This window comes from Phoca vitulina, unplaced genomic scaffold (assembly GCF_004348235.1).
Source record: "Phoca vitulina isolate PV1807 unplaced genomic scaffold, GSC_HSeal_1.0 scaffold21, whole genome shotgun sequence".
Classification (NCBI taxonomy): Eukaryota; Metazoa; Chordata; class Mammalia; order Carnivora; family Phocidae; genus Phoca; species Phoca vitulina.
In genome coordinates, this window is record NW_022589724.1 from 19,660,524 (window position 1) to 19,682,396 (window position 21,873).

The window sequence follows — 21,873 nt, forward strand, 5'->3', positions numbered from 1 at the left end:
CGGCCCGGCCAAGGCCTCCTTCTGGCCTGCCCGGACCAGGGCAGCAGTCACCAGCAAGCCTTTCCCACACACACAGCAACAGGTCCGTGCTCTGCGTTGCACACGACCGGCCCGGGGCCTGCGCCCTGAGGCCTTTCACGATGCAGTCCCAGTCCCAGCGACCCCTCCAGCCTCAACCTGCCACTTGCAGTCTTACTCCAGCCACGTGAACTGGCGTAGGCTTCTCACATCCAAAACCTTCTTTCTTACCACTCTGCCATTGTCCACGCTGCCCCCTTTCCATCTGACCCACACCTGCTCCTTCCTGCAGACTCAGCTGTCCGTGTGTCCAAGAAGCCGACCTTCCAGGACAGAATGACGCCCTCCCCACTCCCCTCTCGGTGTTGCCTAAGGCCCTACCCCACACACATTCCTGTCAAAGCACACGCCATGCACCTGTCTCCCCAAAGAGATGACAGTCGCTGGCAGCACGTGGCCTGTGAATTTATTTGTCTGTGCAGGTCAGAAAGGACGAAGTATGAAAGGAAACCCATAAATAGGAGGCATGATGACAGGTGATCTGGAATCCCAAGTGGGTGTCCAGGATGGGGTTTTTAGTCCTCAGAGCATGAAGTGGTCAGACCCAGGGGCCCGCCCCCGACCGCTCACTTACACTGATCAAAGATGATTTTTTCCTGGTGCTTGCTCAGCTGCAAAAGCTTCACAGAGTTTTGCAACTTCTTTTCTTGTTCAAACAGCTTTTTGTGTAGTTTGGTGATCTCTGCCTTCATTTTTCCAGTCTTGAGAGAAAAGGAATTGGAAAAATGAACAAAGAATACAAAACACCCTAACACATAGGAAAGAATTAAAACACATACAAAAGGATGCTCAACCTTACTAACAGCAATATTTGAATGAAAACCAGAAGCCATTTTCTGCTCGTCAGATTGGCAAAACCAGGAAAATCCAGCGGGGCCAGGGTGTGTATGGGGCGAGCACTCTTGGGAGGACTAGTGGGACTGCGAGTTGGCACAGTCCGGACGGAACGCCCTGGCAAGATTTACCAAACTGTAAAATGCGTTCAACCCTTTGATCCAGCAAGTCTATACTTAGGCATGTACCCCCACCAATAAGCACATAAGCACAAGAAGATACCTATGTTCCTGGATGTTCATCTCAGCATCGTTCATAGTAGGAGCCAATAAACAACCTGGTTTGTTTCAACAGGGGTCTGCATAAGTAAATCATAGTACTTATATACGATGGCATAATTCTGCAGCTATTAAAAATGCTGTTGTAGGGGCGCCTGGGTGGCTCAGTTGGTTAAGGGGCTGCCTTTGGCTCAGGTCATGATCTTGGGGGTCCTGGGATGGAGTCCCACATCAGGCTCCCTGCTCAGTAAGGAATCTGCTTGTCCTTCTCCCTCTGCCCCTCCCCCCGCTTGTGCTCTCTCCCTCCCTCTCTCTCTCTCAAAGAAATAAATAAAATCTTAAAAGAAAATCTTGTAGAACTCTATTTATTGATGTTGAAAGATCATAATTAGTGACAAAAAGAGCCCAGAACTGCTATTGTATACCAGGCATTCCTGTTTAATAAAATTGAATACATAGATTTATATCCATAGACGTATATGTGATGTCTAAAAAATGTGATGAACAAAGAGACAACATCAAAACGTTCATAGTGATTTATCTCTGAGAGATGTGATTTGGAAGTTTTATTTTTCATTTTTAAAAATTTATCAGAATTGTTTGAGGTTTTTTTCTTTTTAACAAAAACTATAATGATCATTAAAACAAAAAATTTTAATGATATATTTTAAAAAGAGAATATAAAATTATGATTAGGAGAGTATGATCCTCAGGAGAACTTTCATCTTTGAGAGGTATGGGGAACTCTGGCTTGCCACCCACTGGCAGCCAGAGTTCCCAGACCTCTAACGTGAAATGTGCACACTCTACAGGCTTTCTTAACCAGTCTCCGCTGAGCTGGTTCACAGAGTTAAGGACACTCCTTTCTCATCAACCTCCCCCCTCCAGCCACCCACCGTAAGGCGTGCTGGCACAGGCCACCGTCTGCGACGGGGAAACACCTCTGCTCCCCAGAGGGGAGACATCGGGCTGCGAACTTACAAGGAACCCCACTTAACTTTGTTCCCAAACTTGTTTATGGCAGTTTTACTTGCAATCAGTTATGGGATTTAATTAAGTATTAAGTAAACCCATGAAATGTGTATATGAAAAGAGAGAATTGGTTGTATGAAAACTAACATATGTCTCAGGAAAGACTTGATAAAGGCAAGTCACTAAAAACCACATTTCTGGCAAATTAGGTGTGGGTGAATCAACTATGAAAGATGTGGGAGGAACGTAATCTAGAAGAATTCTATATTCAAGTTGCTTTACAAGTGTCTACATTTTTTCTTCATCTTAAAAATACAGAAATTGGAAGTGACACACATACATTATGGATGTGGTTTATGAAAGAAAGGAGATGTGAAATCCTCATCAGCAGACCTACATTCAAAGAAAAGGTCCTGGCCCTACATCAAAAGAATGGCAAATGAATGTACATTTAACTGTTTTCAGTTAAACTATGATGTTTAAGGTATGTATCATCTCTTGATTCCCTGCTTTAACCTACTTTCAAGATTAACCAACTGTGTCAGCTACAAGGACGTCAACTGTTCTTCCAAAACAGATCCTAATTTAAACCTCAGGTTTTCTCGGATTCTCTTCCTCACGCTAAGAGCCCACAAAGATTTGTGTCAGGTCATGGCTTCCTAGACCACACATTCTGGGACAAAGTCATTCTCCACGGCTGTAGAACTGGGATAATCCCTGACCCCATCCATCTAGAATGAGATGCAAAGGGGATGATGCCTGAGGACGGACCATGGTTTCCTCATCCCTGCCTGGCTAACCTCTAGTCCTCTTTCAAAAGTCAGCTTGGGCAACACCTCCTCCAGGAAGCCTTCCTTGAGACTCCTCCCCAGCGGAAGTCTAGGTTGGTTACTGCTCCTTTGGATACTCACTACGCCCAGTCCTTCCCTCGTCATTGCCCATTTCATGTTGAATTTAACTGATCATTTACTTGTTTGCTTCTTCTCCCGAGACTCAATTCTTCCTTCTGACCCCCAGCACCTGGCACAGAGTAGGTGCTGTGAGACCCTTTGCCAACTGGTAGGTTAAATTTTCACTTGTACTCCCAAAATATCCTGTCCATCTTCTATCCAGAACTTAAAACAAGGAATTTTAATTCTGCATGTCTGCTAATCCTCTGAACTAAAATCTTCATTTTTACAGGATGAATGTGCCATGGTAAAAACAACAGGGCTAGAAGACCCAGCTCAGTCCATTCCAACTGTGATGATAAAGAAAGGAATTTCAGTTCTCACGTCTGGAAAATGGTAACATAATACCTACCTCTCTGGAGGCTCCCATAAGGGATGAAAGGAGATGCTGCGTGTAGGGCAGAGTGCCTGCCACCTAGGAGAGCTCAACAGAGCAGCTCTTCCTTCAGGCCACAGAGCCCAGCTCAGAGCTGGGACACCCGCCCCTCCCAGGAGGCCACCCACTGACTCAGAAGTGTTGGGCCTGACTCCCGGAGCTGGCTTTTTGAATGGTTTTTTCTTTTTTATAATGAAAAATCTCAAACATTCACAAAAGTAGAAAGAATGGGATAATGAACTGCCAGCTTCAGCGATTATCAAATAATGGCCAAACCTGCTTCATCTACGTCCCTACCCACCCACACACTAAAAGTATTTTTAAACTCAACCCCAGAAGGCAATCATATTTCATGTCCATAAAATATTTCATACATAGTTCTAGAAAAAAGATTCTTTAGAAAGAAAAACATTGTCACCACACCTAGAACAACAATAAAAGAAGATGTGATGTATATATACACAATAGAATATTACGCAGCCATCAAAAAATTGAAATCTTGCCATTTGCAATGATGTGGATGGAACTAGAGGGTATTATGCTAAGTGAAATAAGTCAGTCAGTGAAAGACAATTATCATATGATCTCACTGATATGTGGAATTTAGGAAACAAGGCAGAAGATCATAGGGGAAGAGAGGAAAAAATGAAACAAGATGAAACCAGAGAGGGAGACAAACCATAAGAGACTCTTAATCATAGGAAACAAACTGAGAGTTGCTGGAGGGGAGGGAGTGGGGGGATGAGGTAACTGGGATGATGGACACTGGGGAGGGCACGTGATGTAATGAGTCCTGGGTGTTATTTAAGACTGATGAATCACAGACCTATACCCCAGAAACAAACATTATATGTTAATTAATTGAATTTAAATTAAAAAATTACTAAAAAAAAATAATTGCTTAGTATCACCATGTACGTCAGGAGACACTTCCCTGAGCCCATCATAATTTCATTTTTTTGAACAACTGGTCCAATTCATCGGCATCCAAATAAACTCCATGTTTTGCAGTTGATATGTCTCAAGTTTCTTTCAATCCAGTGGTTCTCAGGGCTACTAAGAAGACTTGTAAAAACAGACCACTGGGGCCCACTCCCAGACTTTCCGATTCAGTAGATCTGGGGTGAGGCCCCAAAATTTGCCTTTCCAACAAGTTTCCAGATGACACTGATGTTGCCGACCCAGGGAGCATAATTTGAGAACCGCTGTAAATCTGTTTTATTCCCTCTTTCCCCTCTTTTCCAGTAGGATGAAAAGATGTTCTAAGCTCATATTATACATTTCCTTCCCCAGACCTAGAATCAAACCATTTCTCCAAGGAGTCCTGGTTCCTGTTAGTGGGAAAAGGTATTTAGAAACCACAATTTGGCAGTAGAGGTGCTCACTGGTACTGGAGTGGACATTTTTGAAGCCTAAAAGTAAATGTTTTTAATAAGAAATGTAACACAAGTTCATACTGATATTTCCAAATCAAGGATGGCAGGATTTTTGCTTCTTTGTCTTTAAATTTATCTCTCTTCTCTGGCAGTAAAAATCTTAACCTAATTAGCTATTTGTTTTATCCTACAATACAAATATAACAGTTTTTAAACATCAGTACCAATATTACTATTAACAGTATCATCATTGAAAACAACATTTTTTTTTTCAGTCCTTTTTTGCCCTTAGAGTATTTCTACTAGGGATATAGTCAAAATACTGTGTTTTAGTCTTGAAATGTTCCCTCTTTGTTGGGTATGCCTTCAATACTACATATATAGTAAGGTTTGTTCATCTTACTATCAATTTTAAGAAATTGCTCTTTTTCCATTTTGATTTATTTTCAATTATTTAAAGCATTTGTACAGTTCCAATGTCAAATTTACAAAACAAGATCTTTGCAGAGAAATCTATCTCTATTCCTGCCCTTCCCTCCTCTTCCTTCCCACCCCTCCAAGTAGCCTGTTTCCTTGTTATTGTTTATACTTCCAGTTAAAGAAAATTTTTATAAGCAAATATGTGTATATATTTGTATCTCTCCCCACAACCTTCTTAGATAAACCGATGTATATGATACACACTTTCCAGAGTAGTCCTAGGGACTGCAGGGGACGGTATATTAAATGCAAAAGGCAAATTAATGACACTCAGAGAAAACCCTAGGTCGTAAAAAAAAAAAAAAAAAACACTGGGGTTGCTGGCAAAAACTTGGAAATCTGCTTTACACACATTTCACACTAAGAAAAAGGCACTGTATGAAACACAGGCAGGGACAAAAAGTGGCTTGAGGCAATTTAACACCACACGGGGGGTCTGTGTGCACCAGCAACCATATCAGAGCAACTCTAAGGTCCTTTTTCTGGCTCAAAATTCTGTGATGCTAAAGTCAGCATAACCAATTATATGAGAAACACTTGGAAAGAAGGGTGAGTCATCACAAGCGCCGGCCAGTCCCTGGACTAGTTTGCTGGTGGGGGGGGGATCGATGTGACTATAATTTACATTTACACACACACACACACACACACACAAAAGAAGATCTATATTCCTTCTGTCTATTTAACAGACACTACTGTGTACTGAGGACAAAAACATTGCATCGAGTTTCATTCAGCACATTTTATGTGCTTTAAAAATCATATGGGCAAGTACTCGTTTGGGAATAGGAGAAAAAAATTATTCACTCAAAAATATGAACAAAATAAACATGGCCCCTTCTGGGACACAGACATTAAACAAACAAATATATAATTTGTGACGAGGGCTATGATGAAGAAGAGGGTGCTATGACTGAGTGACCGGGAAGCCCCTCCGACCCTGACGTAAGATGGAAGCTGAGACGGGAAAGGTGCGAAGAAGCCAGGCAGCCAAGAGGGGGGAGCCCGGGCACTCAGGCAGTCGGAGCATCTGTGTCACTGAGCCGAAGATGGAAAGAGCTTGGTGGGTGAGCAGAAAACGCAAGGCCAATGTGGGTCTGGAGCCCAGTGGGCCCTCTTCCTCTCCATGGCCCCACTGGCTAAAAGTGGCCAAAACATGATTTCCCTGCGAAATGACTGGTTACCTACCTCCCCGAGCTTAGTGCACCCAAACTTCCTCCCCAGGATCCCAAGAGGGAAATCACAGGACAGGCTCATTAGAACCTTCCGAGGCTTCACTGCTGCCTCTTTGCCACAGCTGACAGATCTGAGAGCTGTCAGAAGGGGTTTAACTAGATGAGTAACGACATGGAATGCCAATTTCCCTCTGCCTTTCTGCTGGCCTTTGGCAAAAACTGATAGCTTAGATAAATGCAGGGGTAAATATCTATCAGGGCACCAAGCAAAGTTCTAACTCTCCCTTCATCTGCATGCTCGTCCTTCCAGGAGGCTGCGTGGACGCCCAGAGCGGCAGCTCGCCGTGTCACAATACCAGCTGTTTCCCACCGACGAAAACCCAGGGAGGGCCTCTGCACTGCCTGACTCCTGGTTTGTGCCATGAAAGATGGGGATGGGGATGGTTGTGGGATCAACCATTCTTAATTCGGTCACATTCAAGTTGCTGCAAAGTCAAGCTTTCTGCTTTCGAGGGAAATTTCAATGGTTTTGCAATAAATGATTTTCACTGGTTAAAAAAAAAAAACTTTCGAAGGAGTCAGAACAGACTGAAACTAGAATCCCTACAATCTGACTCTGAATGCTATCAAAAGGAATCAGAGAGTCCAGAGAAAGGCACCTAAAATGAAAGAGATTTAGAGTGGAAGGGAATGAGCTAGTCCACGAGGACAAACTAGGACTTAAAATCTATAAAATGAAAGCATACCCTTTGGATTCAGATACTCGTGCTGCCAAAACCATCTCTGTAACCTTGGTCGGGCCTCACTCCCAGACCCTCAGCTTCCCCGTGTGTAAGACGCAGACAGGATTTCCCTCCACAAAGACACGCTGCGAGTGGGGACGTGGTCAGGTCGGGACCACAGGCCGAGCCCACGGGGATGCCGGGGGAGCAGGCAAGGTCACACCTGAAGCAGCCGGCACAGTGCCTGACACGTCACCCTTAACAAACACGGCACCTCCCCCGTCCTCTGACGTGTTCCCCAAACCGAGGGCACACCTGCCACAAGCAAGGTCCTGGGCTGCAGACCGAGTCACAAGCCCCAGTGGCATCCCTAAGCCTCGGGATCCGGGTGTCACCACCTACCTGCTCACACTGAAGCGGGCACTGGCCAGTTGTGGGGAGTGAGACCCTCCAGAAAAGCGTCAATAATCTCGCAGCCTCTTCGAGGATCAGATTGGCTGTGCCCACGCTGGTGACAAACCTGTTCAGAGGCGCCAAGTGTGGACCCTGCGCAAGGGACGGGGGGGGGGGGAGGGGAGAAGGTTGTTACATGCAATTGAAAAAGATTATGGACAAGCCGGCTTTAATGGGCAGCATAAATCTCCAGACCGCAGGGCTTGTGTCCACATGCTGAGCGAGAGCCTGGTGCCAGACGACACCAATTTATTGTTCTTAAAGACTGGTGAATTATAGATTATGAGAGAATTTCGGTGGTGATTTTAGCCCAATCAATAACCATGATTAATAACCACCTGCGTTAACTGTATTTACTATGCCAAGAAGAGGGGAAGAAGGTCCGTGGTAGGGCCACTCGCATGGCTCCACACCACGGAGCCTCTCCGGAAGGCAAAATGTGCCAACAGCAAGGGACGAAACACAAGTGCTTCTGTCTTCAGCAGCCCCTGTTAAACGGCGCTGCGTACTGCCAATATGAAGTTGGGGCCTCGTAAAGTCTCCCTCACCCTCTGCTGACAGAGGCAAACCCTAATTGGGGGATGTCAAGGGCAAGAGAAAGCCAAGAACATGAGCCAAAGAAGGGAAAACAAAATACAGTTTAAAAAGAAAAGAAATTAAAAGAGCACTGTCTTCACGAGGAATAAAATCACTACAAAATAAAATGATGCACTCTTTAGCTATCAAATTGGCAAAAAACCATACCTAAAACAATAAATAAAATTAGTCAATGAAGAATAAGGTGCAGTGAGATACTCTCACTTGTAAACAGGGATACGTATTTTTGGAAATAACGCATCAACAGTTCTCCCCAAGGGCCCTGAAGGGTTCACAGCCTGGGAGTGAGCTGCCTTCCACTATCAGCAATCCATCCCTAATGAACTAATCAAAGATGCCACGGGAGGTCTGTGTACAAGGGTGCTCACCACACCTCACATGTCAAAAAAACAGGGCAAAGAGTAAACAAATGGTGTTACCTCCACATATTGGCTTATTTTCCAGCCCCTAAAAGTTCTAGAAAAATGCTGAATGGGATAGGAAAATTGTTTATATGTTAACTGAGAGTCAAAATACAAAATTCACGTGAGTCAGTTTTATTAAAGTTTATGAATGAGCTAAAAGAGTGTGTGTGTGTGTGTGTGTGTGTGTGTATCAACATTTTAAGCACTGAACACCCTGTGATGTTTTTATGCTTTTGTACAATAAAGATTATGATCAGAAAACAACAGTAATCTTATTAACATTTATGAATTCATTCAACAAACATTTACCATGCGCCCGCTGCACGCCAGGCCCTGTCCTAGGTAGTAAAGATACAATGTTGAGTCAGAGAGACAGTATCCCTGCTCTCCTGAAGTTTATTACCTAGTGGAATGTAAAATACCGAATGACTTTTACAATAGAGTAAAACAAAATAAAACAAAAAGGCAAATCAGGTACCAGGAAGCAGGGGGCCTCAGGACCTGAGAAGAGGGACCAGAAAATGTGACCCACGGAAGCTTGGTGGTTGGGTCCAGTCTGGGAGGACAGAGAAAATGTGACCCCAACCCTTGGAGGAAGTGAATGAGTAACTTTGTGTCAAGCACCTGGCACACTGGGTCCTCAACAAAAGGTACTTTAAAGTGAGGAGGGTCCAGCAGGATGAGGCAGGAAAGCGTGACCCCAGGGAAGAGCTCGCACCGACAGGGTTCAAACCTCGCCAAGGGTCCCTCCCATAGATCAGTGCCCCGGACTGGACCTGACCCCTGAGCTTTCGTGGGCTCCACTTCCTGGTCCCCCTTCTCAGGGCCTTACCGAGGATGCACGCACCCTTTGCCTCTCGGAGCCCTCAGGTGCCCCTTGCGCTTACTGCTCCAGTGAGCACCTCACCCCCTCCCGCAGTCGGTCAGGTTACCTTGGTTCCCGGCTCTGGACTTGCGGGCTGGGGAGCCTCTTGGATCTGAAGGGCCATCTCGGCAAAGAGCTTCTGGCCCTGGCCAATCTGCTGGCACAGGGCCTCGTAGTCCCCAGCCAGGCCCAGGACGTGGCCGCCACTCGTGTGGGCCCACGGGCGGTGGCCAGCGACCAGGTGGGACGCACATGGGGTGCTGGTGACCGAGCTGCCACTGTTGCAGGAGAGGGAGTCCGTGTCATTTCCAGAGAGTGGAGGAGTCTCTGAAGCTACAACATGAGAGGGAAGATGTCAGATCCATTTGGGGCAGTATCCTGTGTTCATCGAGCTGCGTTCAACGACGCTGAAGCCAGGCGGGAGGAGAGAAAGGCCTGCGTCCCAAATGCCACCCGGCACAGCACAGGGGGCGGCAAGTGGCCTGGCTCCCGGACCTTCGTCTATTCACCCCCCCCCCCGGGCTTATTCGTCTGATGGGAGAAGCTCGATTCAATTCAACCAACACTTATCAGGCACCCACTCTACAAAGACCCCTGATCGACACAGACGAATCAAGCCAGTGTCTGCACTCCACGAGCCCATGGTCTAATCAGACACCATGCGGGAGGTGTAACAGCACGATGACGAAGAGCCAGAGCTCAGAGGAAGAAATAATCAATTCCCTGTGCAGCAGGAAGAGAGATCAGGAAAGGCTTCCTAGGAGAAGCAACAATTGAGCTGGGTTGAACAAGAAGCAAAAATTACACTAAACAGAGGCAAAGCCTGTTGCTTTTTACCTTTGGATCAACAAAAGTCCAGATGAATAATTCTGACTGGGGGCCTCAGAAAAGTCATTTCACGAAGAAGTCTGCATTCAGAATAAGCCTCGGGGCAGGAGGAGGATTTGCATGGCAGAGAATGGGACAAAGGTGGCCTGGAAAAAGACAGAGCCACAACGCACGGTCCCAGTGAGAGGAGAGTGCGGGCCCGTCTGCAGGATGGGGACCCCTCTGTATGGCCACATGAATGCAGATGGACAGGGCTGGATGGGCCCACTGGGGCTGGATGCTGGAGGCCTTAAAGCCACACTAAGGTGCTCACACTTCCATCTAAGGCCACAAGGACCCAATGACGTTGCTGAGGTTAGTAATACCGAGGAATAGATTAACAGGCGTGGGGGAGGAGCTCACCAGCTAGACATGCTGAAGCCCCAAATCCTGACAAACACTCCCCTGATTGGGACCAGGGACCCCCTTTCATTCAATTTAAAAAGTCCTACTGCCAAACCCCACCCCACCACAGTTACCCAGACTTCAGCTTTGTACCTGATCGTGGTGGCACCACCAGGGTGCAATCAAATAGATCACAGGAATTATCTATCGCCATGGGACATTTGTCACCACCTGCAAGATGCAAAATAAGAGAAGGAAAAGAAACTGGCATTAGCATTTGAGAAAGAACTGAATGAGGATACAGTATAGTACCAGACACACACAAGCATCCACTCAAATCTCCCCTGGGACTGGGATCCCCTCTGCAGGACCCTGGGGACACGGGGCGCCTGGGTGGCTCAGTCGTTAAGCAACGGCCTTCGGCTCAGGTCATGATCCCAGGGTCCTGGGATCGAGCCCCGCATCGGGCTCCCTGCTCCGAGGGAAGCCTGCTTCTCCCTCTCCCACTCCCCCTGCTTGTGTTCCCTCTCGTGCTGTCTCTCTCTCTGTCAAATAAATAAATAAATAAATAAAATCTTTAAAAAAAAAAAAAGGACCCTGGGGACAGAGAGTGAGCAGGCCCAGCGTCCTCTCTGGAAGGACCCTCCTGTCCAGTAAGGAAACAGGAAGTTTCACTTCTAGGTGGTCAGGACTAAGGGAGAGAAGCATGGGGCCCTGGGGTCCCGGGGAGGGGTGCTAGCCCAGAGGAGGGAACGTAATGCAGGCACAGGAATGAGCAGATGCAAAGGCACAGAGGAGTGAGCCACCAGGACGCACTGAGGGAGGATCAAACAGGTGGTAGGCTGAGCCCAGGGTGCAAGGGAGAGCCGCAGTGGGACGCAAGGCCAGAACCATGAGGACTGTGGGGCCCCCCTCGGGGGCGTCAGGCAGGGCAACGCCAAGCTGAGGACTGTGCTCTGGACTGGAGGAGTGAGTCTGGAGGTTGCTGCAGCCACCCGAGCAAGAGAGAAGAGGGACCCAAAGCAGAGTTTAGGAAGCAATGCAATGGAAACAACGTCAGGAGGCAAAGGCAGTTAGATGCTGTCCGAGATGATCTGCCACACTGTGCACTCTGGAGAGCGCTGGGCCGTCTGACTCTCCGGAGCCCAGCGGGCGGGACGGCACTGTCATTCAGACCTCGTGGAGGAGCAGGGAGAGGAAGTGACCGCCCCAGCACTAGCAGAGTGTCGGCGGCAGAGCGAGGACCGTGCCCAGTGTCTAGGCCTTAGGACGGCCCACCAGCTCCTTCCCGCCCAGGCACCTCTGGGCACCACCGAGCACCACGTTCGATTCCGGGGCCAAGGAGCTGCCCCTGAGAGGGATCGCTTTCTGCCAAAACCAGCCATCTTTAGAGCAGAACTTTCGAACAAGTGCACTAAATGCAATCTTGCAAAGGCTTCTGCAGAGGAAGAGAGGCCGCTGCCGATGGCAGAATTCCCACCTTCACCGGAGGACACTTTGGCACTGAGGCAGCCCTGTGGATTCTGAACACATTCTCCTGAGTGCCTCCTGCGAGGCTCACCCACGGCTGACCCTAGACAAATTCCAGAAGCAGGCAAAGGCTGTTCCATGGCCGCCTCACTTCAGCTGCCCCAGCTCTCCCTCCCGGGCAGCCCCGGCCCTGAATCGTCCTCCCAGCCCCAAACTCCCCAGCACACCCCACAGACCCGTCGGTCCCATCTCCACCAAGCGCTAAGAAGGGCCAGGAGCAGACCTGTATTTAAAGCAGAGATACCCACTGCTGATGGCCATCCCATGCAAAAGGCGGCATATGGCTCCTTTCTAACCGTTTGAGATTCTGCTGGTAGGATTTTTATCCTGAGAATGCTGTTTAACAGCAAAAAGCACATTAACATCGACGTTTATTAAAGCTCCAAACCAGAGACCACTTTAATAATCACCACGGTAATGGTTTTGTGACTGAGGATCATCTGAAAACAGTAATCAGGAAGCCCGTGTGAAAGGGTGGGAAACACTTATGATGTAATATTGGACGAAAACAAAGAAAGGACGCAGAATGGCACAAAACCCAATGTCAACAACGTAAGTTCATGCCTGCACGTGATCGCCAAATGAAGAGAAAACAAAGCAAAATATCGTCACCCTGTACAATCGTGAAGGATTTTTTTTTCACTTTCTTTTTTTCATATCATCACATCATCTTCTGGTGAAAATTTTAAATTCCTTATCAAGGAGAGATCAATAAACCAATCGCCACAAGTTCTAAAGCATGCTGACTGGGTGATCTTTAAGAGATTTTAATTTTTTTTAATTAAAGGCAATAGATAGAATTCCCAATCCCAGAAAAGATTAAGTCCAAGCTTTTAGACGATACTTGTTTATGAAGTATGTCGACACTCCCTGTCCCACTGGATGTGCGCATCCACCCTGTGGGTCTTAGGATGACGGCCCCAGACACCTGAGGCTCTACAAGGTCAGGTGCTGCTCCAGGGACAGCACTGGTCTCGGGAGCTAAAACCTCATTCCTAGCCCCGGCTCTGCCACCTGTTTGCTGTGCTGCTTTGGGCAAGTCCAGTACCCAATCTGGGTCTTAGTTCCTTCGTCCACAGAGCAAAGAGGATGGCCCGGCCGACTGCCTTGAGCCTGACCATTTGCTGGCTTATTCCTGGCCTGCTGCTCGGCAAGTGACAGAGGAGTGACAAGCAACCCTTGTCCTTTCTCTGCGACCCTACACAGCCTCTGTGGGGCTAGACCATAAACCCACGAGCAAATGTAAAACAGAAGCAGTTTTCAAACCAGGATGCTTTTAGGATCCTACAGACACTGAGAGCCAGAGTAAGATGTTTAGATTCTCTTTGAAAGGCAGTACGAGGGATTAAAAAGCATTGTCAGCAGCGGAGTGCTATGGGCAGGGATGAATGGATGCGGGGACGAGAGTGGAGGTGATGAGAGCATTGGCAGCCCAAACTCCACTTCCCTCCACCAAGAGGCCCCCAGACGGAGATCACCCCTGGCTCCCGGGGCACCGGGTGGTCTGCTGTCAACGGAGGGACACCTCCGTGGGGCAAGGCACCCTCCAGAAGCTCCCGTGTCCCACCGACACACACAGGGCAGCAATCTCCGTGAGGAGGCACAGGGACAGTACCGTGCTTGTCCAGCTGCGGGGGCCACTCAGGGACGGACAGGGTTCGGAGAGCCACGGGGAGGGCTGCTTCCTGAGCCTTCTTCCCCTCCATCGCCAGCCGCTCCTCCAGCTTGCTCTGCAGTGTGCTGTTGGTCTCGATGCTCTTTTCTAGCTGCCCCCGCAGAGCCTGGATCTCTGTTAGGAGACCACGCAGGTCACTGAAAGGGTCCTGCGCCCTCCAGCCTTCTCCTGACGCCTCTGCTCCGGCCTCTGCAAACGAGTGCAAGGAGGAAACCTGACGTCTTCCGCCACCAAAGGGTCAGTCATCAAAGGAGCTCAATAGTGTTTTAAACCCGCCAGCACCACCACCCTCCCCTTCCTAAGAACTAGGTACAATTTAAAATAACAACTTGACTTTAAAAACAAAAATATTGGCAGACTTAATTGCTGCTATTCCACAGGCTAAATAAGAGCTGGAAATTAATTTTCGCTTCTGGCCATAAAAGCCGAGCAAACTGCACACCAAACCCCGAAATTATGTCTAGTAGTAATAAAATCTATTTGGGCTGGAATTATAGAATGAAAGGGGCTGATTTTAAGAGCCACAGTATATTAAAAAGGCACAACAGCAAGAATAAGAAAAGCAACGTGTGGAGAAAATGGAAGGTGTGAGGTGACCCTTCTCTAGATAAACTTTCAATAGAGAGAAACCATCTGGAAAATTCGTTTAAAAAAATTGCTACCACACCTCAAAATTGATTCTAAAACACTGGAGTTTGCAGTCAAGTTGCTCTGATCGGGTATCTATCAGAGGATCCGGGCCAACAACCATCTCCACAGCAATGCCCTGCGTGTGGCAGGCGCTCCAGAATTATTGGCCGAATGCATGGGCAAAAAGAAACACACTCTAGCGGAAAACTCATAATCAAATTATTCCTTGACTGTCTGCTATGTCCCACGTACTGTGGTAGGATGCTTTTCATAAATGAGCTCAATTTTCACAACTCTACAGACTCGCTATTAGGAGACACGTTTTATGGAGGAAGAACCAGGCCCAGAGGGGTGAGGTGAGCTGCTGAAGGTCGCACAGCTGGGAGGCAGGGCATGAGAATCCAGGTCTCGGAGGCCCGGCTCCCGAGCCCAAGTCTTTCTGTGGTTCTCGCTGCTTCCGAAGAAGAACGGGCCAGAGGGCTTGCTGCAAAGTGTGGCCCCTCCGCCAGGCAGGCCAGCGAGGGCTCTGACGACAGCATTTCGGGAAAGGGTGCTGAAGTGAGCTCCCGGCCCAGACGCAGCAGCCCCAGGACGGGAAGCGCCTCGGGCCAGCGCGCCCAGTACCTCTCGGCCTCCTGTGCTCCTCCTCCAGCCTCTGATACACCTTCAGCTCCACTCGGAGGGACTGCAGGAGCTCGTCGTTCTGGCAGAGCAGCTGCTGCCTCAGCTTCGCCTCCTCCTGCACCCTGGAAAGGCCCCACGGCCACAGGGAGGAGACGTTAACTCGGATAGGGCCCGGCCCTTTACGGGCACTGTCTAACCCGTGCGGTCTTCTCGGCCACCCGACGGGGGCGTGCTATCTGCCCCTGAGCCCCCGGATGCCAGGAAGCCAAGCTTACAAGGTTCCGGCTTAGCCAGGGGTGCAGAGCTCGGGAGGGGCCCAAGACAAGGATCTTGCTACGTCAGTGCACCACCCTGGGTGACCGAGGGTGACCGAGGGTGACTTCGGTAACTCTGAAAGAGCGGGGCACTCACGAGCGCCGAGGAACAACGGGAAACACGTGGGACAGGACAGGGGCGAGGGCAAACTGCACCAGGGGCACTCGGTACGGGTCCTTTAATGTCTAAGCGGGCCTCCTGCCCCTCAGCGCAGAACCTCCCACGGCCTCCCCAGGCAGTGAAAGCCGAGTCCCTCCCACGGCTGCGAGGGCCTGTGGGACTGGGCATCCAGCCATCTCTCTGCCCCCCTTCCCTCCAGGTGCACTAGCCTCCCTGCTCTGCCCTGCACAGGCCAAGGACACCCCACCCCAGGGCCCCCACCCTTTCTGCCACAAATGAGCTCCCTCCCACCATCCCGCGATCTGCAGAGCTCAGCCCCTTCACCGCCTTCAGGGCGCGGCCAAGTGCCATTTTTTCCAGAGGGGTCTTCCCTGACCTCCCCTGGATAAAAAACCAGCACTCTGCCGCCCAGGCCCCAGCCTCCTCCCTCGGACGATTCTGCTCCACGTGCTGGATTCCCGCCTGACATGACATGCCCCAGCACTTGCGGGCCTCCCCGGCGCGCCCCGCTCTGGGACCGGACGCCTGGCACGGCCAGCGGGGCCGGGGGGCCCCTGAGCCCTACTTGCTCAGCTCGCAGCGGCTGCTGTAGGCTTCCTGGAGCAGCTGCTGGTTGTGCCTCTCCTGCTCGCAGACCTCGCTCTGCAGCCTCTCATTCTCCCCCTTCACACGGGCATACTCTCGCTGAAGGAGCTCGAGGCTCGCAGCCTTCCTGGAGAGGGACTCTCGTAACTTTTCATTCTTCTTCTGTTTATCTGCAAACACAAAAAAGCACCACTGAGAAGAGACACCATTTGTTTTTTCCAACCTTATTACGCAAATACGGCACTTCAGCTCGAGCACTCCAGGAATACAAAGCAGAATGAGATTTAATCTGGCATTTATGATTTTGGCATTCCAATTATCTTATGCATTTTGGGCAGATAAATCTGTCAACATCAAGGCTGCAGATTAAACGTCACTGGGATGAAAAGGGCCTGTTTAATTTTCTATACAATAATGGGCCGTGCAAACCTAGTTACTTTGCCTTCACAGAGCAAACAGTGGGTATAAATTATAGACAGAAGCAAGAAGCAGCCCCAAACTCTGGCAATGGGTGTGAGGGAAGTCTGCAAGGCCCCCAGTAAGGAGGCCAGCAGGGCTGGGCCCATCCACTCCTCAGGCCGGGACGACAGCACCTCTCCTGAGGAATAAAATACGCCCAGGGTCTGGAGATAGGCAGTTAAGAGCGTGACCAGGGGGCAGAGAGGCGTGTTCAAGTGCACTTTGCTGCCCACTGGTGCCAAAACCTCAACGGAGTTTCTTGACTTCTCTGTGCCTCAGTTCCCCCACATGCGTCATTGTGAGGACGAACTGAGATAGTCCACGTAAAGGGCTTAGCGCCGGGCTTCACGGGCGCTCTGAAGGGTCTAAGCACTCCCCGGGCCAGCTCTTCGCGGGGCCCCTGGTGGTGGCTACCACGTCCGCAGCTCTTACTGCAGGCCTTACACTAAGACCTGCAAGGGTATCATCTTATTTCTTCTTTGGAGCAAACCTCCGAGTAGGTACGCTTTTTCTCCCCATTTTCCAGATCGGAAACAAAGCATGGCAGAGGTGAAAACTTCCCCAAGGTCACAGAGCCAAACAGTGCCAGAGCCAAGATTGAGACCCAGCTTTTCTGATACCACCTTTCACCATGGCATGATGATTTCTGAGCAAGTGTTCCCTTCCTCCCTCAGACTCCAGCCACACTATGCTTCCTACAATTCCTGACTGGTCTATACTCTCCCCGCTTCTAACACCTAGGCTTTTGTCTGCTCTCTTTCTTCTATTTAAAAAGGCCCTGGCTCTTCCAAACCTTAGGCACCGTGGCTAATCCCTACTTAGCCTGCTGGACTGAGCTCTCGAAGCCGAGCCTCTCCCGGGGCAAGACACCATCCCCAGGGTCCTGTGCTCCCCGAGCCTGCCTTTGTCCTGGCTGATCCTCACGCTGGCCTGCCATGGGTTCCCTGGCTGTCTCTCCCATCAGACCATGAGCCCCTCGAGGGAAGGGACCAGGACCCACTCATTTCTGTATCAGTCCATGCAGGCCCTGACACGTTTGCTGAGTGAATGGATGATCTGCAAAAGCCTCGATTCTGTCTCTTAAGCCAAAAGCAGCATCAATATCCTCCAGGGAGAATGGGAGAAGCTGGCCCAACTCCTAGCTCTACAGATTTCTAGCTCCGGGACCACCGGCGGGTCAATTCCCTAGGCCTCAGGTTCTTATCTGTAAAACAGGACTAGTAATTCCTCCATCCAGAAACATTTTAAGTATTGAGAGATAACATAGTTGTGAAAGCTCTTCTTCGTGGGCTAAGCTCCAAAAAGAAACAATTAAGAGAAGGGATCTTCCTAAGAAATACTGGAAAAACCTTCTTGATAAGAGGGAATCTCTGGGTGAGATTTTGGCAGTAATAGACTTCCAGCCTTTCTGTCTTCCACTGTAACCTGTGTACTTATGAGAGACGTTAGAGATGCCGCGCTGAGGGCTTCACAGGGCTGTCACGACAGCCCCATGAGGTACTCCTATTTTATAGCTAAGAATACTGAGGTTCAGAGAGGTTAAGTGACCTGCCCAAAGTCACAGAGCCACAGAATTTGAACCTGGGTTGAACCAATGCATTCTTTCCATGCCACAGAGGGCTGGGGCGTCCAGGCTGCAGGTGGCTCCTTTAGTTCCTACCTCTGGATCCCTTGGCCAGCATTGTATTGAGAGCCTGGTTCTGCTTCCTCAGGAAACAGATCTCTGATGTCAGAGAATTATGCAGCTCTGATCCATAAGCAAAAGCATTTGTAGAACCTATAAAAACACACATAAATAGTGATTTATGGTCACCAGATCAGTATGGATGGAACTTTCTAGAAAACAGTTTTAAACAACGAGGAGACACAACATGCGATGGAAATCACTCCTGTGAACCAGATGAGGTATCACCAGAGCCCAAAGGGAAATGAGAGTGAGCATGAAAGAGGTGGCAAGAGCCCCTCCCCGCCCATTCTTTCCTCCTAGGGGTGAACAGAGGTGAACAGGTTCGTTTCTGCACTCCCCTGCAGACGGTGTCTCTACCACGCCTACTCCGAGCTGAGACCTGGAGCCATCCTCTACACTGCCCAACCAGACCATCATGACTGCTGGTTCTTCCTCCCAAAGGCCTCAGACACCGACTCACTCTTTTTCTGTCCCTGTAGTTCAGACCTCATCAGTGCACCCTGACCTTGCCTCCCTGCCACTCGGCCAGGGGGCTGCACACAGTCCGCTCATGATATTCTCTGCTCAGAAACACTAGACGGCCGGCCCTCCACTGCAAAGACAGACAAGCGAACAAACCAAACACAAGGCCCAAGCTTCAGGTCTCCACACCCCCCTCCCTCTCCACCCTCTACTCTAGTGTCCTCGAATGCAGCCAGACAGGGCTATGCCGGTGTCCCACACATTGTGGGGTCACACATCTCCCTGACTTCGTACAGTGAGGTCTTTACTCCCTGTGCCTAGAATGCCCAGCTCCTTCACCTGTCAAAACCAAACTCGTCTTTCAACTCTTAGCTCAAGTTCACTGTCTAGTCTAAGTGTTTACTAAAAAGATCAGGGTCTGAAGCCAGACAGACTGGGTTTGAGATTATCTACAAACTCTGATCAGTTTAGCCCAGGCTGTGGTCTATCTCCTAAAATCCTACCACTTCCTCTGGCCAGACAGCTGCCCTGACACCCCACCTCAGCTTTCTATGCCAGCACCATATATGACGTCCAAAGCACAGGAACATGCTACCCTCTGGAAAGCCCGGGGCTTTCTACATGGGGCAGGCAGATGCTTCCCTCCCCGCCTTCCCTACTACAGCGCAGAGCCAGACACTGCTTTCCCAGACTCTTGCACAGCTAGAACATGGCCAGCTGCCCCTTCCGGTCAATGAGACCTGATGGGAAGCCTGCTGGAGGCTTCTGGGAAAGATTCCTCACCCGGATGAAAAGAGAAGACAGGGAGGAGCTCCATCATCTTCGTTCCCATGCTGTGGACACTGTCCTGAGAGGATGTGATGCTTAGAATTACCGAGGTCATCATGGACCCTGACCCCAAGCCCTGCTGCCCTAGCACCGAGCCAGTAAACCTGCCTTGGAACCGCCTGCGTCTGGATATCTTGTTACATAAGAAAACATAAATCCCCATTGTTTACACCAGTTTTTACTCGTATTCTGTTCTCTGCAGCTGAAAGCATCCTGGTACGCAACTGACTACCGGTAATAATCAAACTCCCCGTAAGGACAGTGGGACGTCAGGCCTCCCAGAAGCCCACGCTACACACTCTCTCCGCTCTACAGCACCCCCCTTCCTCATGTCAATGATTCACAAATCACAGCGCCGTGTAATTTTTCACTGACATGTGTCTCTCCCCGCCAATCTCCTCTACTCTCCCCTATGAACTCTGGTGTCTTCTCGAAGACACCTGGGTCTGAATCATGGCTCCGGCTTCTTAATAGCTATGTGACCTGAGGCTCGCCGCGTCACTTCCCTAAGTCTCCACTAGCCCGATAAAAATGATCCATGTTGTTATCATTACTGCTATTATCATTTGAATTAATATCATAACTGGTGGTGGGCTAGAGCCAAAAACAGGACCAAAGCGCCATCTGGGTGAACAGGAACAATGCTACAGAAGAAGTCTGCTCTGACCACAGCTGGGGTGGCCCCTTCTCAGAGGCAGAGTCAGCCCCGAGGACAGAGCCTGATGGAGCCTCAGCTGGCAGGGTCTCGTCTGAAGGCCGACACAACCGCTCCTCTACCCGATGACAAGTTAATACACGAGGTGGCAGTTTTTAACAATATCCTGCCTCCGCATCACAAGGAGCCATGCCTTTCTCAGACCTGCTCCCAAGATGAACACCTCACAGCAGGGGGGAGGCGGGGCCACTTTTATTCCTTTGTCTCTCTAGAGATTGTGACAACATGGTGAGAACAGCATGTCTTTCCACCAGTGTAAATACTTTATGAATGCCTTTTTGTAAACCTTCCCATCGGAGTGAATTACTCTCCAGAGCAATTACCAGCTCCATTGTAGCTGGTGGGCCACTGGAGCCCCCAAAGAATTCTATAATTGGATTTGCCAGGAAAAATGTAAAACAGAATGAATCTAATTCAGGCATTACCACGAATGAATGTGAAGGGCCCAGGCATGTATTTCTTCCCTGTGTTTGATATGACTAATAACTCAGGTTAATCAATTTCCCTGGGGGTGAGAGAGAGGGAGGAAGCAGGATGGGGGAAGGGGCTGGAGAGAGGGGGGGAGAGAGGGAGGGAGGCGTGCATCCACTCTGTTTACCTCTCCGACTGCAGCACATCAGCACATACAGCGCTTTGGAAAGATCCTTCTAGGCAGAGGGTTATGCTGGACTAGACAGGAATGAGAACTGGACCAGGCGTGCAAGGACTCAAGTGCTGCCGCCACTGAGTATATCTTTCTAGAACTCAGTTATTTTGTCTCTAAAAAAGGTTTGTGTCCCCACTTGTTGCAGAGCTTTGCAACATTAAACTAATAATGTTATAAAAAATAAGAGAGTAAAATAACATGATAATGACAAAGAAAACAACCACTTACTGAGTGAGGCATGGAGCAAGGCCCTATTCAGAGAATTGCCTCACTGAATCTCACCATGGCTCTGTTTTATAAAATAATTAAGTCTGGGAGAGGCGGGGTGACTTGTCCAAAAGTCCCAAAGCTAATAAACAGAAGAGCTGGGGTCCACACCCAGCTCAGTGCAACTCCCTAACAAACTCGGGCTTTTCCTGGGGCACAAAGCTGCTCTCAAGACACATTCTTTGAGGGGCGCCTGGGTGGCTCAGGTGGTTAAGCGACTGCCTTCAGCTCAGGTCTCAGGTCATGATCCTGGAGTCCCGGGATCGAGTCCCACATCGGGCTCCCTGCTCGGCAGGGAGTCTGCTTCTCCCTCTGACCCTTCCCCCTCTCATGCTCTCTGTCTCTCAAATAAATAAATAAAATCTTTTTTTTAAAAAAAAAGACACATTCGTTGTGGAATGAAAACAATCTCTTTGGAGCAATAAGGAAAGATGTCCAAAATATATTGTTCAACAAACAAAGGGACAGAATGGCAGATATAAAGTATTCTAGCTTTTGGATGAGGGAGAGAATAAGCACATATATTTGTATTTGCATTGAAAAAGCACTGTAAGGTGTGGAAAACAACTAACAGAGGTGGGAGGAGAGAAGGGAGAGCAAGATGAATGGGTACAGAAG

The 21,873-nt window shown here is 49.2% G+C and overlaps 1 protein-coding gene across 5 annotated transcripts in view; it reads right to left on the reverse strand.

Annotated features, from left to right (window-relative positions):
* CDK5RAP2 (CDK5 regulatory subunit associated protein 2) overlaps positions 1 to 21,873 on the reverse strand; it is a 174,950-nt gene that overhangs the window by 5,712 nt on the left and 147,365 nt on the right. For 4 of the 5 annotated variants that reach the window (XM_032419158.1, XM_032419157.1, XM_032419155.1 and 1 more), the window contains 8 exons: positions 18,311 to 18,427; positions 16,172 to 16,361; positions 15,172 to 15,293; positions 13,858 to 14,106; positions 10,866 to 10,943; positions 9,568 to 9,833; positions 7,584 to 7,727; positions 653 to 779 (listed from right to left, as the gene is read on the reverse strand). In XM_032419158.1, coding sequence (XP_032275049.1) covers positions 653 to 779; positions 7,584 to 7,727; positions 9,568 to 9,833; positions 10,866 to 10,943; positions 13,858 to 14,106; positions 15,172 to 15,293; positions 16,172 to 16,361; positions 18,311 to 18,427 — 1,293 coding nt within the window. The remainder of the gene's footprint in view (positions 1 to 652; positions 780 to 7,583; positions 7,728 to 9,567; positions 9,834 to 10,865; positions 10,944 to 13,857; positions 14,107 to 15,171; positions 15,294 to 16,171; positions 16,362 to 18,310; positions 18,428 to 21,873) is intronic. The other variant, XM_032419156.1, reaches the window with a different exon arrangement.